The 23,618-nt window shown below is 48.5% G+C and overlaps 1 protein-coding gene across 1 annotated transcript in view; it reads left to right on the plus strand.

Moving 5' to 3' along the window:
* Positions 1 to 21,319, plus strand: part of Optix (optix) — a 40,271-nt gene extending 18,952 nt beyond the window's left edge. The window contains exons 2-3 of the mRNA XM_076380165.1: positions 19,775 to 20,170; positions 20,668 to 21,319. Coding sequence (XP_076236280.1) covers positions 19,775 to 20,170; positions 20,668 to 21,049 — 778 coding nt within the window. The 3' untranslated portion in view covers positions 21,050 to 21,319. The remainder of the gene's footprint in view (positions 1 to 19,774; positions 20,171 to 20,667) is intronic.
* Positions 21,320 to 23,618: the final 2,299 nt, after the last annotated feature.

The following is a 23,618-nucleotide window of genomic DNA, read 5'->3' on the forward strand; positions in this document are numbered from 1 at the left end:
TGGCGAAGAGAAGAGGCTCGCGTTGTTATTGTCGAGTCATGAAACAAAGATGGCCGCCGGTTCCCGTGGCGTCGAGTAGCATATTTGTGAAACAAAGGGGAGAAGCTAGGCAGGAGGAAATGGGCTGGCGCGCATTTACATAAATATGTGCAGTTTCTGTGGATTCATCGAGCGAGTTGCCGCGATTCCTCCCCAGGGGATCGCTCCTTCTCCGCGTGATTAACTTGTCACGAAACGCTGTAGTCACGTCTCGAGCTATTTATTAACCGGATAACGATCGGTTGTGAATTCTGACGCGCGACGATTCATGCGCTTCGATTCGTGATGATGATCCTCGAGGGGGGCCCTGGCTCCGTTGCATCGGCGGGAAAAGTCACTCGATATCCTAAACGGAACCAACTCGAACCTCGATTCCTTATCTTTTAGATTGGCTTCTTCTCGCGCACATTTCCGAGATCATTCTTCCTGGCTCGCGATCTCGTCTTTTCGATTACCTAGGGAGCCTGTCTAGGAAACGAGGTTTTTTAATCGCGACACTTAATCGTGCCCTCGGGCCCACGACTGATGAAAAACCAGAAACACTCAGGGGAAGTGCAGTTAGAACAGGAAACGTAACGAAAAAGAGGGTAGGTAGGTATGTACCAATGGTGGCCAAACAGGAACTCGTCTATTTGCTGAAGCTCTTTAATTCTCCTTGCCATTATTAAAATTATTAAAGTTATTGAAACTAGCTAGGAACGATCGCTTGAACGATGGCTCCCCTCCCTTTCAATTACTGAATAATTGACAGTGGAGGTGGCACTGGTGGACGCGGGATAGAACGAAAGGCTCTTGGGGAACGCGTGCACGAGTTCCTCCGTCGTGTCGATTCTCCGTCTTCCTCTAGCCATTTCGCAGTCGAGGTGACGAGCGTGACTTATCTCCTGCAAATTATAATCCAATTTGCGATTATCGTCCTGCCATCGTGCCTGTGGTTGCCTTTGGGCCCCACTCGGGGACCAGATGGACGCCTCACCTCGGGCTGATTAGTAAGGGATAATTAACCGCGTGGCTGATGCGACTTACGCGGTCTCGTTTTGTTTGAGGGCAGAGAATGCGTGATACGTTTCGTGCGGTGACGGAAATCGTACGTTTTCTGGCTATAGTGTGGTCAATGACTTATAAGCCAAAGTACAGTAGTAAGTACTACAAGATTTGTGATTTTGGGGGACCCTTGTGTCTCATAGAAGTGGCTTAAGCAAATCTATTATCTAAAGGTTCTTGTATAAATAGAGGAAAAATATTTCAGAATTACTGACTGCTCGCAATTGCATAAATGACTAAAAATTGAATACTTTTCCTTCACTTTGCTTTATCCTTTTCAGTAGACTCAATTTACCTAAGAATCTCGTCACACAGATTCGAAAAGCCGCTATCTCACCTCTTACGCTAATTCAACCCTAGCAAATTTTTCTAATTGCCTCATCGGCAACCGCCATCTGGCAATCCAAGTGCCATAATCCATACACCGATACATTCATCACAATTTTAATCCACTGTCCTCGCATGCGCATCTTCCGGTACAGCTGGCATATTCGACGCACCAGTCAGGCATTTGTCTTCTCCCTGGCAGCGCTTCCTGATGCTGAATCGCCAGCCGACAGGGACTCGGAAACGTCTCCTGGATTCGCGTTTTCCGCATGGCTCTTCATTCGTCAAATCGACGTCGCGACGGCAAAAAGCCTGGCTCGAATTCCGACCGCGCGAAATCGCCGATGACACGCGACGTCAAAGCGGAAAGGCGCGCGACGTAACTAGCCGCGAACGACAGGTGGCTCCGCGCTGCCGTTTCCTGCTTTTCATCCCGCGAAATTGCGAAACGCGTTTCAGCCGCTGAAATTCGTAGGGCCTGGATAGACCCAGGCCCCAGGGAAATCGAATATACCGCGTTCACAGTCCATTGGAAACGTCCTGTTTCGTCTCTGCATTCAGGAAAGCGATAAGGGTTTCCAAAATTGTTGAAAATATCGAGTAAAAAATAGTGGAGGAAATAGGCCTTCGACAAGATCTACGAATTCTTTTGTGGAAAATTTAGCAGGAGTTTGATAAAAATTGTTTTGACCCATATATGCGTCATAGAATTTTGAACACTAAGAATGAAGCGACAAATTAGCTGATCAATTAGATAATCACTTAGACTTGATACTTTACTAGAGTCTGATAGAACTCTGTTATAGTAATGCGTTTATCATTTGCGTGAACGCCTGTTAGAACCTGGAAACAAGAGAAAAAATCGCCGTCTCATTCACTCGTTTTCAAGGTGCAGCCAGAGCAGAAGGATGCAGAGAGTAAGAGAGACAGCTAGAGAGGCTCGTCTCGCATTTCGTTACACGATCATTATAACCTTCCCTGGTCGAGGCGCTTCTTATGCATACTCCGAATTGTCCAGAGGATCATTATCGTTTAAAGGGAGTCCATCATCTGTGTGGTTTTTTAATGACCTGATCTAGTATCGAGGAATTTGATGAAGACACAGGGGTAGGAGGAGAAAACTGTTTCAATATCAGAGTGGAGAATGTGATCATTGCTTTGTGATGAGTATTTGCTCATAAGCAGAAGATTTAATATGTAGAAGAAGCAAGAAACATTTCCCATTTTTGAAATTTTCTATTCTGATCAATATAGCTAAGTCAATCATCTATCTTCTAGTTAAATATTGCATTTTAAATCTCTCGAAATAGCACTTATAACTGCTTTCAAGAAGTATCAGAATGATCAACTGATTTATAGAGTAGCATCTTCAGTAGTATGAATCAATTCGAAGGGTACCACGAGCATGATTTAGCAAAGTGTTCGCAATTTCTTCTGAAACTCTGCTTACCGAACCTCGCTGCACAAAATTGCAATTTCATGCAGTCGTTCCAAAATAGGCTCGACATTCCTGATACACCATTTCAAAGACTACTGGCAACCAAATGATTAACACATTACTCTCACGTCGGTCACCGCCGATCAACGGTACAAACATCAATCGAAGTTGTCACGATTTACAACTTCTTACGTCTGTAAGCTGGTGACTATGATTGATAACAGCGGAAAAGGCAAAGTGTCGAGGTAGCAGCACGAGCGATTACACTCATACGCAATTTCAATTTGACATTCTAAATTATGTAATCGACCTAATCCAAAATTTTTAGTCAAACCATATGTTCTGCAAATTTACTTCGCTTGCCAACTGAACTGCTTTCATTCACGCTCCACATCTGCACCAAAAATGGACAGAGATCTTCTAAAAACCTCTGAATCTCAAATCCCGCCACAAGCTTGCCTTTTAATTAAAAGACAGCGCAGTGGTACATTTCCATCTCGACCGTCCGAGCGCTACAAAGTGAATACTTTTTTATCGAAGAAGCGAGAGTCGCTAAAAAGCGCGATGCTTAACAGCAAACGAGCCGAGAGGGCAAGCAAACCGCTATTAACGTAGGCCAGTAGACGGTCCGCGGCCCCGACAAAAAGGGCCACTTCCGAAGGCTGCAGCGTCACATCCGCCATCGAAAATAGCCGCGGGGCCCTTAATTTACGAAGAAAAGCGAGGTTTCGGAGCCGAGGAAAAGATCCTCCGACGCGATAAACCTGTCCCCGGACGCGACGCTCTTCCCTTTCCTCTCTGCTCACCTAGACTCAACGACCATTTACACCATATCTCGCGAATATGCGCTCGTTACGAAGGAAAAGCATTCACATTTTTCCTGGGTGTCCAGTAACACGATCCAAGACTAGCAGCCGGGACAGCCGCGTGTAAATCTCCGTGGTGTTCGACGTCGAGCCTCAGAAAAAGCGCTATTAATCCAGCGGGATCGCTCTAAACCGGTTTTATCGTTTTGTCGAATCGAAATTTCTTCGACAGCTCCGAACGAGAGCCGCCTAGTTATCGTTCGACGTCGATGCCGCGCGCAGGGGAGGCAAATCGGTGCGAATGAGCGAAAGGGAGGGGACAAAGAGAGAAACCTGGCTGACAATGGGACGACGTAATTTCGTTCTCGCGTTACGCAAAAGCTCGGCCGCTAATTCCGCGCAGACCTGCGAGCCCCAAGATACGCGCGCTGAGCTCGCCTCGACCGACGCTCTAATTACAGCGGAAATGGAAAAGCGACGAGGCACCGTGTCTCCTGGCGAGAGAAGAAAACCAGCGACGAACGCGTGGGGACGATTGGTTGCGTAACGATTCGCGCGATCGTAGATCATCGAGGTGCAGAGCTTAGGTATCGTTTAAACTGCGATTTCTTCCGCTCGACGCCCCGATACGCTTCCTGTTTCTACGACCAGCGCGCGAGCTGCGCGCACGTTTTTTGTTTGATAGCACGGTGTAATTACTGCCCAGACAAAGTAGCGATAATTATAGCTGTGAGTTCAGACACGGTAGCCGTTCGCGATACGCGTTACGGAAGAATTTATGGCCTCGAGTGTGAACCGACTGGAAAGGGGAAAGAGTAGGATGACGACTTCAAATAGGGGGACAGGAGTGGGGGTTGTCATCATTTTATGCTCGAGTTTTAGAATGATTATGGAGTTTGGTTCGAATGTTTGGGTATCTTCAAATTTTTTTATGGTAGCTAATTTTTTGCCCAGATTAAATATTTAATATTTTTCTGGGAAAGTCTCTTTTTTTGAAGTAGATATTTTATAGTGGTCAGATAGACTTAATTTTAGTTCCAGATTGCAATTGTCATAGCCATGAGAAATTATCTTGACTTATACCTCACACACAAATTTGAGAAATCCAAATTATCGTACCACTGTCAACCATTCGTTTACCTTTTACATTCTTCTACCGCAAACTTTCCATCACCCTTCACTTTCCCAATGCAATCACTTGTCGCGTTACCTCACAGAGCCCCACGTCGCTGCTAAACACCCGAATATAGTCTGCCATCACTCACACTCGGATGTAGGTACTGTTGAGAAAAGAGTTTCTACTCCATAATCAAAGTAGAATGGGCCAGTGAACGAATCAGAAAGTAACGTTTCCGCGTGGCGAAACGGCGCGAATTAATCCAACGCGCACTTGAACGACTTCGAGAGCCGCGGGACGTCATCGATCCTTAAAAGGCCGATGCCAGGGCGTCCCCGATAAAAAGTTCCGCGGCGAATATTAAATGCATTAGGCAGTCGACGAGTTCGTGAGCTATTTCGCCGGTTGTCGGCGGTTCTGCCGCGCGATCGATTCGCGATATCGAGAGCTATCGAGAGGGGAAAAAATAACGAACGGAACGCTTTCTACACGTAATAGAGCGAAAACCGGTTGCGCTGCCGGCTACATTACAAAATCGTAAAAAATCAACCTGCCGTTAAAGAGCCGAGGGAAAACGGTGTAGCAGTGTCGAAGAATTCGCGCGTATTGGAGCGGATATCTCTTCTGTCAAAGCGATTGCCGAGTGCAAAAACCCGCGATCGATACGTGTGCACGGGAGATCCTCTGATCGATGGTGGGAGGCGTGTTCTGGAGTAGACTAATCGCTGTATGACACCGCTCGGGAAGGCTAGTCTTCTGTGTGCTGTGGGAACTTTTTGTCATTGTTCCCCGTCGCTGCCACGCTGCTCGGAAATGAATATTAAAACGAGACATTCCGCCACTCGTGAGTCGCGGACCGCGATACGATCTTCCAGCGTTGAAAGTGTACCTGCGCCCGGATATTCAGGGGCGAATCATTAAAGTGCTCGGCTAATGTGCGCACTGTCTGGTTTATGACTGAATCGGGGTTTTAATCGGTTGGGTGTTGGGAAGATTTGTGGAGTGTTGGACTGAAATGTGAAACGCAGGAAGGAGAGACTATTAGAAGATCGCTGTTTGAATCTTAATCGATACCCACTTTACTGTACTGCGATATTTTGCGGTTACTCAAGGTTAATGACGATCTATCTCAGGCTCTTTCCACTAATTCTACCAGAAGATATCTCAATCTCTCATCGCGAAATATTCAGTCACAATTATTCGACAAACCCTTGGCATCCCAGCAATTCTCATTTCCTGAGCCCGCTCGCACCTCATCAGCCCAAGAACAAAAGAACCGTCTAACCGACAGTTGGTTTTCGGCCCCGGAAGCCTTCGCGCGTCCACTTTGATTAATGCATTCAACGTCCGTGCATCTATACAGAGCACGCGTGAAAAATACCGTCGTTACCCTGAGAGACGAAATTAATCGCGACCAGATGATGGAGATAACGGATTAATTACCTCACGAGCAAGCTGGCCCACGACCGTCCGTCTGCGCCGCTTTTCTTGCTGACTCTAACAGCTTTTCGGCGTAAACAACCAGCGACAGATACGATCTCGGTTACCACGAGCGTGTTTCGCACGCGTGCGTCCACGCTCGCCCAAAACCTGCGAGCGTGCACCCCGAGCAAAAACTATAACGACTCTGTGCTCGCGAAATCTGCATGTAACTCCGCCAGGCCTGCGTAATTCGACAAAGACGCGGGCCAATCGATGGGGAGCGCAGATAATTTCCCGAAATTTCTTGCTCTGTCGTTTTTTATCGCCTTTATCCTTCATCCCCTTATTCTCGTCGAGTTTCTTGCGAACCCGGACACGCAGCGTCGCCTCTCGAGTCGACCATTTGCAAATACGCGATAAAAAATCACCCTCGACCTTAATGTCGCCTGGTGCGCGCACCGACATACATTCCAGACCATCACGTCGGTGTTAATGACCCTGTATCTGCATGCAACGTTGTCAACCTGCCTGCGAACGTCTTAACAAGAGCTCGGCCATTGCGTGAACGGTAATTATCCCGCGGTGGTAGGCGTCAGGTACATTTATTACATTTTTACACCCGAAGCCCATTCGAATTCAAATGATCCCGCGGATCGAGCATATTTCTCTCGTGACAAAGTCACTTGGACTTGCGAACGCGACATTCCCTTGACCATCTCTGGATGTTATAATAGAAGGTTGAAAACGACGAGAGAGGGAGAAGTGGAGTCATGCTGGAGGGCAGGGGGAGTGGGCGCTATCAGCAATTTATGCGCCCCCGGTAATTGAGTTTCCCTGAAACGCGGGATTGACTCCTTTGTGGGCCGCGTAATAAATTCCGAGACGACGTCTAGGCAAATTACGTGGTGTAGGTGTATTACTATTCAACCCAACGTTCCCAGTAATGTATCTGGGAAATGGAAAAAGCGCGCTTTTCCGCTGAGAGAACCTCCCTTTTCTTTGGAACGCGTTAACATTGAGTCTTTGACGATACCGAAAGGTCGTCGAATTGTTTTCGCAGGCAAGAGAGTTTCTGCGCAATGTTGATGGCGTTTGTGGGGTGGATTCTTGTCCGAGACGCATCTAGATGGCGAGCTTATTAAATTTGACACTCCAAGAAGCCGGAACATTGAAAAGGGGCCAGGCACACGAATCGACGCATGCGACGGGACGCTACCCCATCGCGTGGAGCTATAACCCCGTGGACGATGCGTATCCTGACGCCTCGGGGGAGCAGGGATTCGCTAATTTCACCCAGGACACGCAGCCTACGCGACTCTGCGAAAATACTGTGGCGATGAAATAGTTCATGCGCTCGCAATTCCCATGGGAAAACGCTGTGGAGAGGAGAATGTGGAGGAAAGGAGGAATTGGCAGGAATCAACCACGAAGGGAATGTTTTTTTTAACCCTAGAATCAGAGCAGTCAAGATTACTCGATTATATCTTAGTTTTTGCAAGAGAAGTAATTTTTTGCTAATAATCAGTCACCTATTATTGATAAATCTCGGGCACTAAAAAATTGGAAGAAAAAACTAGTTTCATAGGACTATAAATTCGTGTCTCCCCTCCTCAAGGTGTGAACGCAACATCGAAAGGGTCCCCTGGCGAAATAAAATTCAACCTCTTACAAGGAATTATATTCGACTTATATCTCGGTGAATGGCAAAGTCGAGAGGCCAGAGTTTTCGGTCAAGGGAATTCAAGCGGAGGCGAACTCACCCCGCGATCGCTTCTAGCATAGGGGACACGTTTCGAGGCCGAAGGTCTCGAAGGTCGGCCCGATCTCGAGCGTTCCTGAGATCGGTTAAAATTGGAAAGGTCCTCGCGCGGGTCAATTCATTGTTGAAGAGGCTATTCTTGACGCGAAATTGCCTGAAATTGGTTTACACGGACACGAGCCGCGCGTCAGAGATTGATTCGCGCCCCCTCCCTCTGCCTGTCCACCCTCTCGGCCACTGAATGCGTTTAATTTTTCTGCCCGGCTACGTTTATTCCCCATAGACCCGATCCTCCTATTCGTCGACGAGAAGAAGCGACTCCAAGGTTGGAGTTCTTGAAGACCTTGCCTCCTTCAAGCCGCTAATCAGCGGAGATCTCGACGAACGGCAATTTGGAAATGATAACGACGCCCAAGGTCGCTAATAAATATACGGGTGCCGTCGTTTCACGGGGCGGCAATTTCCTCGTTCATCCCCTTCTCCTATAAAACAGAAGAAGAAGCTCGCTCGAACGGAGCGATTTCGGGGGTGGCTGCTGGTAATGTCTTTAATTCTGCAGCCTCGTCGAAGACGCCTCTGCTTTCGTCTCCGGATCGAGTTATCGTGGGGAATGAGAAAAATTAATAAAATGAATCAACAGTCGACGACACAGCCGCGGGGAAGGGAGACTCCAGACTGCTCGGGAGAAATTAACTAAACGAATTCTTTCCTGACGTGGCTTGGCTTTTTACTGTATTCTTGCAAGTCCCAATCGAGTCTAATCACTGGTGATGCGTTCACTGAGGGGGGGCAGAAATTATTTTTTTGTATAGAGATATGAAATTTTATGGATTTTGGAGAAAGTGGAAAATTGTATAATAATTTGTAGACTTCTAAACCTTGAGGTAAATATGTACCTCGATACTGTTACACACTTTCGACCTACTCTCTCACAACTATGGAGGTCTCTTTACAACCCACTGTCAACAACAACATAGCATAATAATCTCATCTCATTTCTACTAGCATACTATCCGCCAAAACAACAAGGAACACTCAAAGTCCAGAAACCTTACGCAACAGTCAAGCTTGAAATAATTGCCAGCGTATACCAGCGTTCATGTCACGTCTAATCGATCCTCGCATAAATCAATGCATAATGAAGTTCGGTCGCTGACGGCACCGATACGCGCGCGTAATCGTCGTTAAAATTAATATCTTCATCAGCGTCGTTTTCTAAAAATATTCCGCGTCGTCGTCATTAATACTCTTCCTGCTGTTCGGCGAACAGCCAGACGATGAAGAGTTGAGGATAGACTCGTGAACGCGCGCAGCTTCGCGTTATTAGCCAGAGTAATTAACGTGCCCCCCACTCCCCTATGTTCTCCAGCAATCGTTAGCTTTTAACAACCTGGAATTTCGGTCTCGCCACGTAGAATATAGCGACAATTAGCGGCGGGTATACCCTGACGATACTTCTGACGCATCTTTTTCCCCTTAGTACGTGCCCATCGTGAAGAACACACAAAGAAGAGACAGCCAAGGTGGAACCTGGTTTTTCTATCGTAGAGTTTCTAACAAGGAAAAGAGGTGTCCTGGACCGACGCAAAAACGGCACCTCGAGGCGGCTTAATTGCTTAATCAGACGCAGTAAATCTTGCGACACGAGGCGTTTACGAGCGCTATAATATTATGTGATATAGGACAGACACGGTTCAGCCGATCGCTTTTGTCGTAGCGCGTGAACACGACAGATCACCTCTCGCCGAGGTGGGAATTCGTCCGAGGGCATATTTAGCTGGAATGACCGGTAATAACGTGCTCGGCTAGATATCAAACGATGACACAGTTTGCAATTTACCCGGGCGATAGTAGGAGAACGATGTTTGAATTATTTAGTCGGCGTGAAAGCGACGGGAGCTGAAATAGGGAAACTCTGTGAAAGCTGTCGCGGCGAGCGAGCTCCGAATGTGCCTCCTCGTGCTTCTTTTTCCTCGTTACGGGCCGTGCCTTCCGTAACGCGACGCTCGTTTATGGTCTCGTTAAGAGAGCACCCGGTGTATTAAGGGATAACCGTAACCGGTGATGTAATGCAACACTGTAGTCCTGATCCTGATCCTTGAATGAGATGGTATCTCCGGCCTGGCCTGGACGCGACGCGTACATTCGACGCGTTACATACCTGCGCCCGCAGTGCGCTACACGCACGTATGGCGAGTATTATGCTACGGACGGGTATCGAATGACCCCTTCACGTGGATTCTCTGTCGACCGAGCCAGACACGGAAAGTTATTTCCTATCGCTGTAAATATCTGCCTTTTGCCAAGTACTCTCTACTGTGGCTTTTTACGCTCATCAATAATTACTGATTTTACGAATTCTCTGACCTTATTTGTGATTAACTCCTGGGGCTTGCTTATGATTTTTTTAAGCGAAACCATAGAGAAATTTAATTTTAGGATTTATTAGTTAGGGTTAGTGTTTAGATAGAGGGTAGAAAAATTGTGTTTAGTAAATGTTTAGGAAGAAAATCGTCGATAGCACCCCTCACTGAATAACTTCATAGACTCGAAATCTACCTAACGTAATGCTAACACCCTAAATGCGCCGCCATCAGCAGGTATTATTGACTCAACTGACAAAAAGATTATACGTCAGTGAAAATGATTACGCAGCCGCGATACGAGCTTCAACACAGTCGAGAGAAATAAAACGAGTATTATGGAAACGTACATCGAGCTGATAAAGAGACCCGACAAGGTCAGCCTTCCGTCACGCGATTCGTAAATTATTTTCGGACATAATGGAAATGAATTACGTCGAAAAGCTGTTCCAGGCCATCGCAATCGTTCCGATCTGCTGGAAATGCGGAATATATACCCCCTTCGTACGTCCCCGACCGATCATTTTTACATTTGAATCTTGACAATGACGATACCAGCCGCCACTGCCTCGGGCTGTGAAAACGTTACCCCTATCGCGAGCAATGATATCCCCCTAGTCGGTCACTGGTGCATGAAACAGTTAAGCATCGACAATGTAAGCCAATCAAGGGGTGGAACGGTATATATAGGGGTGTATCAGAGAGCAGGCCGCGGTAATCACTCGGAATTGCGTTAAATTTTTACTCCCGCGCCCTCGGGGCCTCGTGTCTTGGTCTTTTGATGCTGCACAGGCAACTGGCTGAGGAAGATGCGCTCAGCCTGACTGTACTGGATTTCGAAAGCTATTATGGACACGGATGTGCTGTTCTAAGGGCGCTTGCCCTTTTTCATAGATGAACTCCCTTACGACATGACTTTGATGGAAATGAGGGTGGAGGAGGGTTGCCTTTAAGCGACAGTATGTAGAATTTATTTAGGATCATTGATCCCTAGAATAATAGAAAGTTTAGCCACCAAGAATTGCAGAAGTATTTCACTTCACCTGAAACCTCATTAACGAATTCTGTGAGAAATTAGTGGTTCGATGACACCCCCTCTCAAGGATTAAATACAGAAGAAAACTCAGAACCTCGTTTCCCTAGGAAGGCGTCAAACGTCTCGGTTCAATTTAGCCCCGACGTGGAAAGCTGGACGGATAAAGGGGCCGATTGATAATGCACCGAGTTTAGAACTATTTCTGTAACGTACCCCTTAGACCGCGGACTCCGGTTAGGTTCCCTTTAGAGTGGTCTGGGCAAAGCCCCACGGGGGTTTCGAGGATATTACGGAGCAACAAAATAATAATGCGCCAGAGAGGGAGGCTGCGGGAGGAGGTGATCGAGGGGGGAGGTTTAGGGCGCAGCCAGCAAAACACACACGGCGACTAAAAGGCTTACGGGGTAATTTGCGACGGCTTAAGGCCAGGCCAATCTGATCCATCCCGCGTGTATACGTGAAATCTTACACCGAACCGTGCCAGTACGATCTCCTCGTACCGAAGAGACAAAAAGACAACGGAAGAAGACGAGGAACGAGGGAAGAAAAGTCGAGGACACGAGGCGAAACGCGAAGACGAGGGGAGGGACAGAGGGATGGAGGAGGAGAGACGAAGAAACGGGGCCTCTCTTTGAAAAACGATACAGGGTTACCTGAATGGTCCTCCCTTACTTTCCCCGCTCTTTTTTCCCCGCGGTTCCTCCCTCTGTTGCTCCTTCTCTGCTTCCCTCCTTCCCGTTTCTCCGTCTACTTGTTCCGTCGTCCGGCTCGGTTGCCTCGCGGTGAACACGAGCCGCGGACTTCACGGGCTGTCGCGCAGAATTTGGCCAGCGAATTTTTTCCCTGAAAATGGTTAATTGAGCGTGCGCCGGTGCAAACGAGAGGTTACCGGGGGCTATTTCCTCTTTTTGCTCCCGTGCCCCGTCCTCCTTCCCTCTCGCTTCACTAACGCTCTCCTCCTTATGTTACGCTTCCCCCATCGAAGCCAAGGGAACCTCCTCATTCATTTTATATCGGCCAGATTTCTCTATAAATTCGATACACTCTCATTGCTGGGTCTCTCGATCCGTTTTCACCCCAATGGAAGCCTCTAATGTCGCTTTAAACGTCCTCCTTTCTACTCTAGGTCGACGTGTTGGGAGGGAAACAATCGGCCACGATGCCGATTCGCAACGCCACCGAAAAACGCGATTCGCCAGGGCGATCGGCGAGACTGAAAGACGGGCAAAGATGAATGACGAGAGAAAGAAAGGGAGGGAGAGAGAGCATATTTCAGAAGCGAAACTTAATTTGCCCCGAAGTGTGCCACGGGACTCGAATCAATTCGAGGGCTCTCGAACCTCGGAGAGCCTCTAAGCGACGGCGCGTGCCTCAATCGGATGCCATTGAAGTTCCTCTCTTTCTCGTCACGCGATAATTGAGGGACATCGATTGCGGTGCACTCGTTTCGGCGTCTACGCACTCATCGGACGCCCCTTTCTCGAAAAGCTTTCGAGCCTTGTTCCTTGAACTCCAAAACGAAAGGATTTGGTGCATAACACACCGTGTGATAGATGCTTCTTTAGTTGCATTGAAAGACGATCTGTTCCTGAACACTATTATTGTCCAATTTTTAGGATGAAATTTTTTTCTTCTAAATTTTGTTTCTTCGTGCAAATTGCAATTTGATATAGGTACATCAATACATTTTTCTGAAAATTGGAGTATTATACTCTTATAAAAGCATTTTCCTAAAATATATAGTGCTCTCGCTACTACTGACTGCGAGACCTCAAGTAGAAATTTTGTATATATAAAATTGTTCGAGTACATATTGTCTCTCGAGTTTCTCAAGAGCTCAGGACAGAAATTAAAAAAGGGGCACGAGCGATTTCCTCCATCTCCCGATACCATCTTCCACGTTGCCTCGTCAGACAGAAAAGAACCCCACGGATAGGTTTAGGACACGTTAAGAGGTCCTCCACGGTGTTTGCCAGCAAACACCCTTGGCCGCCGTCGATGGCGCCCTTGCTACCTCGTGAGCCCTGCGCTCGTCCCATACGCCCCCACACACCAACAGAGTCTGATTACACATTAATTATTTACCAAGTGATTTCTGATGTATGTGCCGAGCAGCTTCTCAAAAACGGGTCATTAAATTAAATGAGACGCGGAATTCCCATCGAGCACGCGATTTAAACACGCTTGATGAGTACTTTGGGCGTGAATAAAAAAATACTCGTTGGAGCGAACCAGTACTCGCGTTCATAACTAGAAATACCCGACTGTAATTTGTATCCGCGAAACAATTAGCGTTCATTTTCGCATACCTTTAAACTACGTTTCATCGAGCAGAAAATTGCTCCGAAAGTACAAGAGTAGAGACATGGAAGCGTTGTGTAAAGTTGAACGAAGGGAATCAGATAACGATCTATATCCCTCAGGTGATCGAAACGGTTAATTAGCCTCTCGGATCATTAGATTTGCGGTGGGTAATCGTCGAGTACAAGGCACACGATCGCCGTCCAGCTACTTCGGGACTTGTAATAACAAGAGACGCCACGTTTCCAACGAGGGAAATTATCCTGTCGCGTTTATCTCGGTTGAGTGCAAATATTTTTTCTACGAGCTCCTCGGGCGGACAACTTTTCGGGGATACGTTCTGCCAGGCTGGCGTTCGCGATGGCTAACCAACCAAGAATAATTTTTCCTCTGGAGTAGCTCGGAAAGGCCTAAAACAACGGGATTAGTCTCGAGACGGCGCATCCTCGTCGAAGGAGGCCGAAGCAAGGATTTAATTTCCGATGAGTTTTCCCACGGAGCGGTCAGGGGCTAGTAGATGCCTCGAGGACCTCGGCAAACACTCGAAATGTCTATGCCGGCTGTAGGAAATTATTTGTCGTTCTTAGTAAATGACCAGGATCCTCGGAGGCGGAAGAAAATGTCGCCTGAGAGAAGGTTCGAACGACCATTATGCCTTCCACAATCAGATAAAATTCGCTAGCTCTAAACCTTTAATATTATTCAGATAGGTTCATTTAGAATTTATTCAGAATCACAAATTTTTGAAAATTCTTGGAGATCTTTACTCAAAATCTCAGCGACTTCAGCTCAGGATGAGAAGGGTTAGGAGATGGTGATCTACTTTTGGAACTCCCTGTAGAGTAACCTCGCTCTGAACACTTATCTCTCTCCAAAGAAAGAAGCATCAAATGAGATCTATTTTCTAATGGACACCAAGGTTCAATTTTCAATTCACAATATGCTCTCCCTCCAGTCATAAAAGGGAGGCCCACATTAGGGAGCATGGATCACAAATCTGATCCCCATTCACAGTCAAATCTGAACCGAAAATCAAAGTAGGTACTCCATACCTACAGAATCCACAGAATCTACTTTCCCTCATCCCAAAAAAGAAATTCATCGCATCTCACAAAATTGCTTTCGCCTCTCGCTAATGGCTCTCGACGCACACTTTGAAGAGCGTCCTAAATACAAGCAACATCTCCGCAATCAGCGAGCAAGAGTCACGTTTAAAGGCCGAGCGAATTCGAGACGGGAGCAGGAGCGGATATCGTTTTTCGGGCCGCTTAAAAATCTCGTCAAACAGATCGAGATTTCGGGCGGGCGGAACAAGTGAGCCCCCGTCAGTGGATACTCTTTGTTCGCGGGCAAACATTTGCCCGGTTTCTCAGGAGTCGGCGGGGGTAGGGTGACAGGAAGACGAAAACGATCGGTCTGCGAACGAGGGCACCGCTTCTCCTCCGCTTTTAGGCGACGGCCATGTTGCTCCCCGATCTTGGCCCGGATTAAAATCCTGCAAATCACGGGCTACCTGTTCCAGCGTGCCCCTACACGAGCACCGTCTCTTCTACGCGACGCCTCTCTTTGTTCCGCGAGCGAAACGCAATTCGCGAAAGCGCGGATGCCACGATTCGTCTCGCCGCTTCCTCCTCGCGCAATGCTCGCTTCCTTTCGCGCGTAACCTCGGCATCGAGCGAACGAGTCAGCAAGCAGAGTCAGTAAGCAGAGGGCAGAGTCCTCGTTTGATCGCTCCGACGCCACGCTTTCCTGGATCGCTGATTCTTATCGTCCCGATCGCTCTCGCGCATACAACGAGACGAGGAGGCGAGTGCTCGGTGGTTGAGGGTGGAACACGATGTTTTAACGCAAACTCGTATAGAGGAGCGTAGGCTAGGGGAGTGGGGAGAGACAGAAGAGGGACTGGCAGGGCGAAGATGAAAGAACTGAGCATCGGAACCAAGTCGGCCGAGAGGGCCCGTATCGTTTTAACGTCTCTATTAGCGGCTATTAAAAATGAGCTAGAGACCAAAAAAAAGAAGCAGTGAAAGGAGGGCGCAGGGGGGAACGGGGAGGAGGGGAGAGACGAGGGGGGCCCCGGTTGCTTGAAAATCGCGGGCCCTCTGTTCACATGCCGTCTCCTCCTCGTACCGGTATCCAGTTACCTTTTGTGGAGGCCTTCGTATAGCTCAGATTTTCGAATGATATGTTCTCCATTGTGCGCACCGGGTATTTAGCATGGCACGGGGTTGGTCTAAATCGAGGGGCCCCTGGGAGAGGGGGTCGGAGAGGGGAGCACGGGATGGGCTCGTACCACGCACGAAAATCCACGGCTGCACGACACGCGGGGTAGATTCTGTTAAAATGATATCCCTCGTCACTCTAGTAGAGTCGTCGCTCTCGAGATAGATCCGATTCTGATATCAGGTTGAAATTGATCGTTTTTTTCTCCCTCTCCCCTTCATCTGAACGCCCAGAGTCGTAGAAACGAGTTTTCAGGGGGCCACGGCGACTCGATTCGAAATTCTCTTGGTCCAGTTCCTTCGGTCGATGGTCCGATTTCACGCTTGTTGGGGATGACTTTTTGGTTATGTAGAATTGGTAATGGAGCGAATTTGATACGGAACGCACTTTTTGGATGCAAATTGGAGTAACGGTAGTTGGGAGCTGGCATATTGGTTCCTCCGGTACTTAGTTCTTAATTCGCCTTCGGTGAAATTGTTTTCTCTTCTGTATTTTTGTTTGTTTCTCTTGGAAGGCAGCCTGTGATGGAAAGTACAGCATTAATGCTATTAATTTCGTGATTCGTTATTCCTTTTAAGCTGTGAGTGCTCGAATTTGTACCAGTTGATGAATTGAAACGTAGCACAACTCGCTTCAGTATTTCAAGTTCCATACTTGAATATACAATTCCTTTCACTGTTCCTTTCACTAGGCACCATCAACTATATCTAAAGCAAGAAACCATAGCTCCAGAGCTCTGATCACAGATCTACACCTCCTCCCAAAAATCCTGCGCCCCTTCCCAGCCAAACAAACCCCGCCAAACCCACTCAGACAACACGTAAGCACTTGAAATCCTTCCAGCAAACTCGGACAAGCGCTCCGAGGAAAGCCACCGACAGTAAGGTGTTTCTGGCCCGGACTCATCAAGCCGCAGATGTCATATCACTCCATGGCCATCTCTCGTCGAGTCTTTTGAAAGAGGCTCTCGCTGGCATCGCGAAAGTCGGGTGGGCCTCCGTCCTTTCACCGTGGCCTCTCGATCAGAGATCAATCGGGCCTTCCACAAGGCGGAGGACGACCATCTTGCGCGTAATTACAGTAGCTTCCGTCACGGTTTGAGCCCTGGTCGCCGTCCGCGTGCATAATACTTTACAACATACGAGGGGATTACAAAAGTGACTCGTCATGCGGCGTAAATACTTAACCGGCGGGGCGCATCCTCATCGCGGCTCCTCCGTTGCACCTGATACTTCCCCCCTCTCTGTGTAGAAAGGGAGGAGGAGGAGGAGGAGGGCCTGATGAATTTCTTTTTTAATCGTAGCAACAAGGCGAAAAGCACCGCGTCACCTGTGACGGCTCGTCTCGTTCGCCGCTGTTCGACGCGGTCCTCGATTCGCCACGCGAATTCGGCGAGCCGCGGGCTGCACGCGCAGACACCGCGAATATATTAGGCAGGGGAAAAAAGCCTGTGCAGCCTGAAAATCCTGGCTTTTTCTTTCGGACCTCGTTGAGGTTTACAAAGCCGAGCGGAGCGTGAATGCAAAAGACGAGGCTTGTTACGCCTGGGTATAAGACAGCGTGAAGGCATCAAGTCTCGAGTCTAGCTAATTATACATATCCTTTAGCGTCGTTACAAACATTGAAGACCTGCGTTTCGAAATTTTAGTGCTGAATTCAAGACTTAAAGAAGCCAAAGAAGTTAAAAACAATAAAAACTCACGAATGTCTGTACCTCGATTACAAAATTAAATTTCAGGATAAGTGTCTCTAAAGATTATAGAGTACAATATTCCTTCCACCTATTGTAGATATAGTCCCCTAACAAACCAAGGAAATGCTTACAGAAGCTCTCTCCCTAATTCCGACCTACAAGCAGCTAAACAGTTTACATGGAATTGAATGAATGGTGCACCGGTCGTGTTCGCGGCGAAAAATTGACACCGTGAGCTCGAGCCTCCGCACTTTAATGCCACGACATTAGGAGGCTGAATGGGACCGAGGATCGGTTGGAGAGCACTTAGCGGAACAAAACGAGAGGCTGGCACATAATAAGTCGCGCCGCTCGTGCGGGTGTCTCGTGAAAGGACCAAGACAAAGGAGAGGAGCGGTCTCGAGGCATAATTAAAACGCGTCGAGTGTCCCGGCTGATGCGAGACACGGGGAAGAAAAAGGAGGCGAGGAGAGAGAAGCACGGGTTCGATTACCAGCGTGTCCGACGCGTTTTCAAACGAGCCCACGGGATAGTAGCCTACCACCCCTACCTTGCCCATTCCTGCCCACCTTCAACCCATAGGAATTGAGTAAATCGCTTGGTACCTTCGTCAGGGAAACTTGACGTCTCGTTATGCGTGGATTTCCATTCGCAGGAAAAGGGACCTGATTTGATTTAAGAGAGAGGATCAGGGTTTGAAGAACTGAGGAAGTGTAATAGGTTGAAGAATAGGTTTCGCCTATGTGAAGTTAAATATCAAATGGTTAGAGGTATTTAGTAATTTTAAGTTAAGTCTAGGAAAGAAATTTAGCGATGAATGGAGAACTCTGTAAGAGAGCAGCAGCTCGCTCGAAAACCCGCCAGAATGAATCAACTCCCCAACCCCAACCCCTGGTGTCCTTTTTTGGGTGGCGCAAGGTGGCAGCCAGCAGTCGGATTCGATTCTCGAACCTGTTCGAAATCACTCGAGGTGTTACCGTGGTAACTGTGCGGGCTCGAAACTCGATTAGCAAAGAAAATACGGGAGTATCTGTCGGGCGCGGCCCGGCGTCGAATCGATCTGCAGCAGAAGAGGCTTTTAAGGCGACCACAACATCTCATTGTCTTCGGCAGACTAGAGAATGATTCTCCTCTTCGCTAACACCCGGATCGAGGGAAGCGTTTTCCGCGCAGAAAATATATTCCCTTCCTCTCTTTATCGCCACACGGGGGATGGTAAAAATACTTCCGCGCGAGAGCAAGGCGTTTGTATTCATCTTCAGCGCCTCGACGGAGAGCTCTGTTCGCCGACGCAAAGGAAAATCCTAAGATAAGGGGATTACGATAGAATTCCTTCATTCTGTCTCTGATCGTTCGCCGTGGGTGGGCACGATGAATAATACTTTCCCGTCGACAACTCGGAACATCCGTTCCGATCGCGCAAGCGACTATTCCTCGTCCATCTCCTCCCGTGGATGAGTCGCGTGAGAAGCGCGCGGCATTTTCTTGTATCTAGCCGTAATCTCTCGAGTAATGAGGTGGATCGTTCTTTCATACAAGCCCGTCGCCGAGAACCATGGGTTACTCTCCCGTGAATCCTTGCTCACCTGGGAAGGATGAACCCGCTCATTAATTACAGCCGCTACGTGGCGATGACTGGAAACACGCCGAGCGTTTTCACTGCCGCGCATCGCCTTCTCCCCCTCCCTCTCCCACAGCGAATTGAAATTCTCATCGCGATCGACGCCTACGCGCGATGCTCTCTTGCCCGCGACTCGCCACCAATAGCGGCCTGACCTTTTTCGTTAACCCCGCGACGGGGGACGCATGTTCGAGTAATCGATCCCGAGGAGAATGGCGGAAAGCGTCTTGGGTGAACGACTGATGAGACTCGAGAGGTAGATGAAGATGAAAATGATGGAAGACTCGCTGGGAATAGACAGAATGCTCCAATCGTAAATTTAGAGGCTCTAGAAAGGGTGTGAAACTACTGAAATTCTTATGCTTAAGTAGCACTTGATACCTAGAATCTAGGTATACCCAATTATAGTAAACACACTATATAATAGAGTTCAGGTACCTAAGTTACAGTACCTAATTTGAAACTTCTAATTAGATCTCAGCTCCCTTCTACTGGTTTTCTACTTCTTGTTTAACCTATTACTTTAACAGCACATAATAGTTATTGATTAAGCTAACGTAGCTGTGCTCTTGCGTTATGTTTCAGAATGCAGCAGCAATCAGGCACAGGAAACGGAAATACAAGGCGCACGCTGAGTCCCGGGCCAGGCGGCAGCGATTCAGAGGACTCCGATATTTCCCTGGGCGGAACGTCGCCTCCGTCGCCGAGTTCCTCGCCTCCGCCAACTCATCAACCATCTCCTGTTCCTCTCGGGCCCCTTGGACCTCTGCCTCCACCATCCTTAAATTTCCGCTTCGATCCTTCGCAATCGCAGTTTCGATTCAACCACGCGACGGCCTTCAAATTCCCGCCGACGGGCTTCCGGTTTGGACCGCACAGCCCGCAACACAATCATCCGAACATCTCGGGTGGCGGAATCTTCAGGCTGACGGAAACGAGCCCGTTCCAGGCTGTGGGGCCTAGAGGTGATCTCGGATCGAGGTAAGTTGCTTTCAGAAAAATGCAATTAGTAAAAACCACGCTTGGAGGGAAGAATAACTTCTAAGTACCTCTGAATTCTGAATGAAATTTCATGGTGCATTGTCTTGCATACCAAAGCAGATACTTTGTAGTGGTTAAAATTGCAGGGTTAATTCGTGTGAGTTATTAATCATATTGATTTAAAGATTGCGTGAGCTATTAGAAATTCAATGCCTCTAAACTTTCTCTTAATTTGAAGTCAATTACACTAGGTACAGTTCTGTAGAATTACCATTGAAAGTTATGTAGATTAGACCGTGATGACCTATTTACTTCAGATCCTGCAGCCTTTCAAACCAAAACCGAGAATCTGTACCTAGAAAATCTTAGAACTTCTAACATGTAAGAATATAAGCCATCACGAATCAATGTAAAAATTATCACCCATTAAAAAAATTAAATTTCCTCCCCCAGCACCACCCTCACAAATCTTCTCACCTCAACTCTTCTAATTCCAGACTACCAGATCCCCTAGGACTGCCTCCCCCAAGGTTACACCCTCACGAGAGCCTGCTGCACCACCCCCACGTCCCGCACCAGCTACCAGAAGGAATGTCGAGGATATCGGACAGCTCGCGGCTCTCCGACGGAGGAATCTCTCGACTCTCAGACAGTCTATCGGAAGCACACAGTCCGCCATTAATGGCAACGAACCTGTCGGTGACGGGTCCGCTGAGGGTCGCAGTGCCAAGTCCTCACACGCCTTCCTCGCGAGGCAGCCCGCCAGCGAGCCAGCAGACTCCTCAGGGCCAGTCGCAAGGCCAGGGATTGATAAGGGTCGCGACGCCCCCGCCGAATCCGAAGCCGCCGCAGATCCATCGTCCTTTCTCGCCAGCGTGATACGACAGCAAGGACGATCGATCGGAAGAGATCGTGTCTAAGGAAACGGGGAACGATCGATGCTCGGGAAAGACGGTGCACAGCGAGGATCATCAGCTCTTCGAGAAATGCTTCGAGGTGTTGTGAGCTGTGAGGACCAGCAACCTGGCAGAGTCGTTTCGTGGGAGGAATCAAAGGATTAGGCGTTCTCGCGAACGCTGGAATAATTATTCTTCGAGATCAAAGAACAAAGTCTCTGACGGAGGGCACAATCCTCCAAGGGGTGCCTGAAATCAATCAACTTCTGACACGACAAATCCGCGAAGCTTCTTTCGTGGGAAGTTCGTGGACCGATACTTCACCGACTGATGACGCGGGTTTCAAAGACGCTGATAACGTTAGACAGTGGTCGTGGTTTAGCTGATCGCGAAAAGTGGCCAGATTTCAGTAGCTGACGACAGTATGTCGTCAGACGATCGCACAAGCGGACGCGTGCAATGTCTCAAGATATCGAAAGGATTATACGAGTGGTGTATGTACATAGTTCGAACGCGTTCTTCGACCGATAACGATGACGACTTCCGCGGGATCGATTCGCTTCGAGGCTAAGTTCGGTGTAGTGACGTTCTTTCTTTTTTGTAGTCTGTACATAGCGACGCTTTCGAAGAAACGCTCGGTGTAATCGCTGTCTGAACACTGTTCGAACCTGTGTGCTATATGAGCTGTCGCGAGCTATTTAAATCTCGAAGTCGAAGGAGCAACCGAGTAGCAGCCTGTAGGCTTCAGAGATGTTAACCAGTCTGTGAACTCGAACGAGCCTTCCTTTCGTTAGAAGCAATCGTTGCTGAGGTTTTCTAAGAGAATCGTGGACTGACAAACTTTGCAAAAGATCGAGGCAGCCTCTGTGAGTGATCCAGAATCCTAGATACTCTCTCGGCGATAGCCAGCCGCACAATATCGCTTCGAGGAAAGGTGAAAACGCAGTCGTCGAGGAGCACTCGAGCGAGCGCCGGTCGAATTAATTTAAGCTACTTCGCGAGACAGCCCCTCCCCTTAGACTAAGTAGAGATTAGCGGTTTGTAAATTTCATTAATCGACTCGAGTCTTCGACGAGCCGTGCTTTACTCCAAGAGTAAACAGCTCCGCGTTCGATGACGGAGGAAGATACACGAGGATCGCTCGAACGCATTTCCCTTCTCTCTGTAGATACACACACAGACACCAGACTACATACACACACACAGGCACACATTAGCGAAATTTCTTGTATAATCGGCCCTATAAATATGAACATACCAGGATGATCTACGCATACGTAGGTGCATTACGTAAAGACTATTAAACACGGAATTATACATGTATAAATATACGGAGGCGAATCCTTATTATGATTAATTATTAATATTATTATTAATAATATTATTTGCGCCTGTACATAAATTCACGCGAAAATATATTAACAGATTATTATGACATTACGAACAAAGCGGTTGTCATTCTCTGTTCACTGCCCTTGAATCGATCACGCATCATTCCACTCCATTCCGCGCGGACGCGCCCAGCTACCTTTCCCATGGACGTCGCGACGCCGCGTAATCCGCTCACGAGCCTCCCTTCGGTGAAATCCGCGCGCAGCGGCCAGGACTCGCGGCAATTACGCGCGTACGCTCGTCGCCGCCCTGTCCATCAATCGCGTCTATTAATATCGGCTGCTTCCGCGCGGCAGGCGATTCACTTGGCCCTTTTCGATTCGCCCCCGAGCCTGCGCGGCGAGTCGCGGGGAAACAATTAAAATAGCTCTGGCTCGGGAGCGGAGCCAAGGCAATTCAGGTGGCCCCGGCTTCCTTCCCACAACTTCAACGCGAGCCTCTTTTCCCCACGGCACGCACACACGCGCGTGTTCCCTCGAATATCGCAGAGTCACGGGGCTCCCTGTTAACGAACTCGGAACAACGTCGCATTCGAAACACGGATCTTTCTTTTCGCCCGAAGGTCAAAGCGTGCGCGCGTTCTCGAGAGGAACGGAGCGTAGAGAGGATCTCCTCGTGCCGGAGGAGAGGAGAGGATGATGGAGAGAGGCAGCGACACGGAGAGACGGAGATCGAGAGATGGAAGGTTATCGACACGACCGCGGGACGGAGGAAGAGGGATCGAGAGGTGTAGGATAGCGCCGCGGAGGCGAGAGCGAGAGGAAGAGAGTAGTTGCGCGATAACGTGGCGTGGGCGGGTGTCGCTGACAAAATGGACCAATCGGCTGGCTGGCGAGGCTTGTAACCGATCCCGCGGGTTAACCAGGAACCAGGAACATCGACCAAGACTCTCGAAAAAGCCGATATGCCCAGAGCGCACGCCTAACCGTCCTCGTCGCCGACTCCACCCTGCCCTCACGCTTCCACATGCGACCACTTCCTCTTTCCCTCTCTCTTTCCCCCGCCAATGCCTCTCTCTCCCCCTTTCCACGTCTCGTTCTCGCTCTTTCTTCATCGCGCGCCTACGCGTGCTGCCCTTTCCTCCGCGAGACCCTCTCCCCTTGCACCCTTTCCCTCGATCTCCTCGCCTGACGACGCTCGGCGAAAGTTCACGACAGCTG

Source organism: Calliopsis andreniformis, chromosome 6 (genome assembly GCF_051401765.1).
Source record: "Calliopsis andreniformis isolate RMS-2024a chromosome 6, iyCalAndr_principal, whole genome shotgun sequence".
Classification (NCBI taxonomy): Eukaryota; Metazoa; Arthropoda; class Insecta; order Hymenoptera; family Andrenidae; genus Calliopsis; species Calliopsis andreniformis.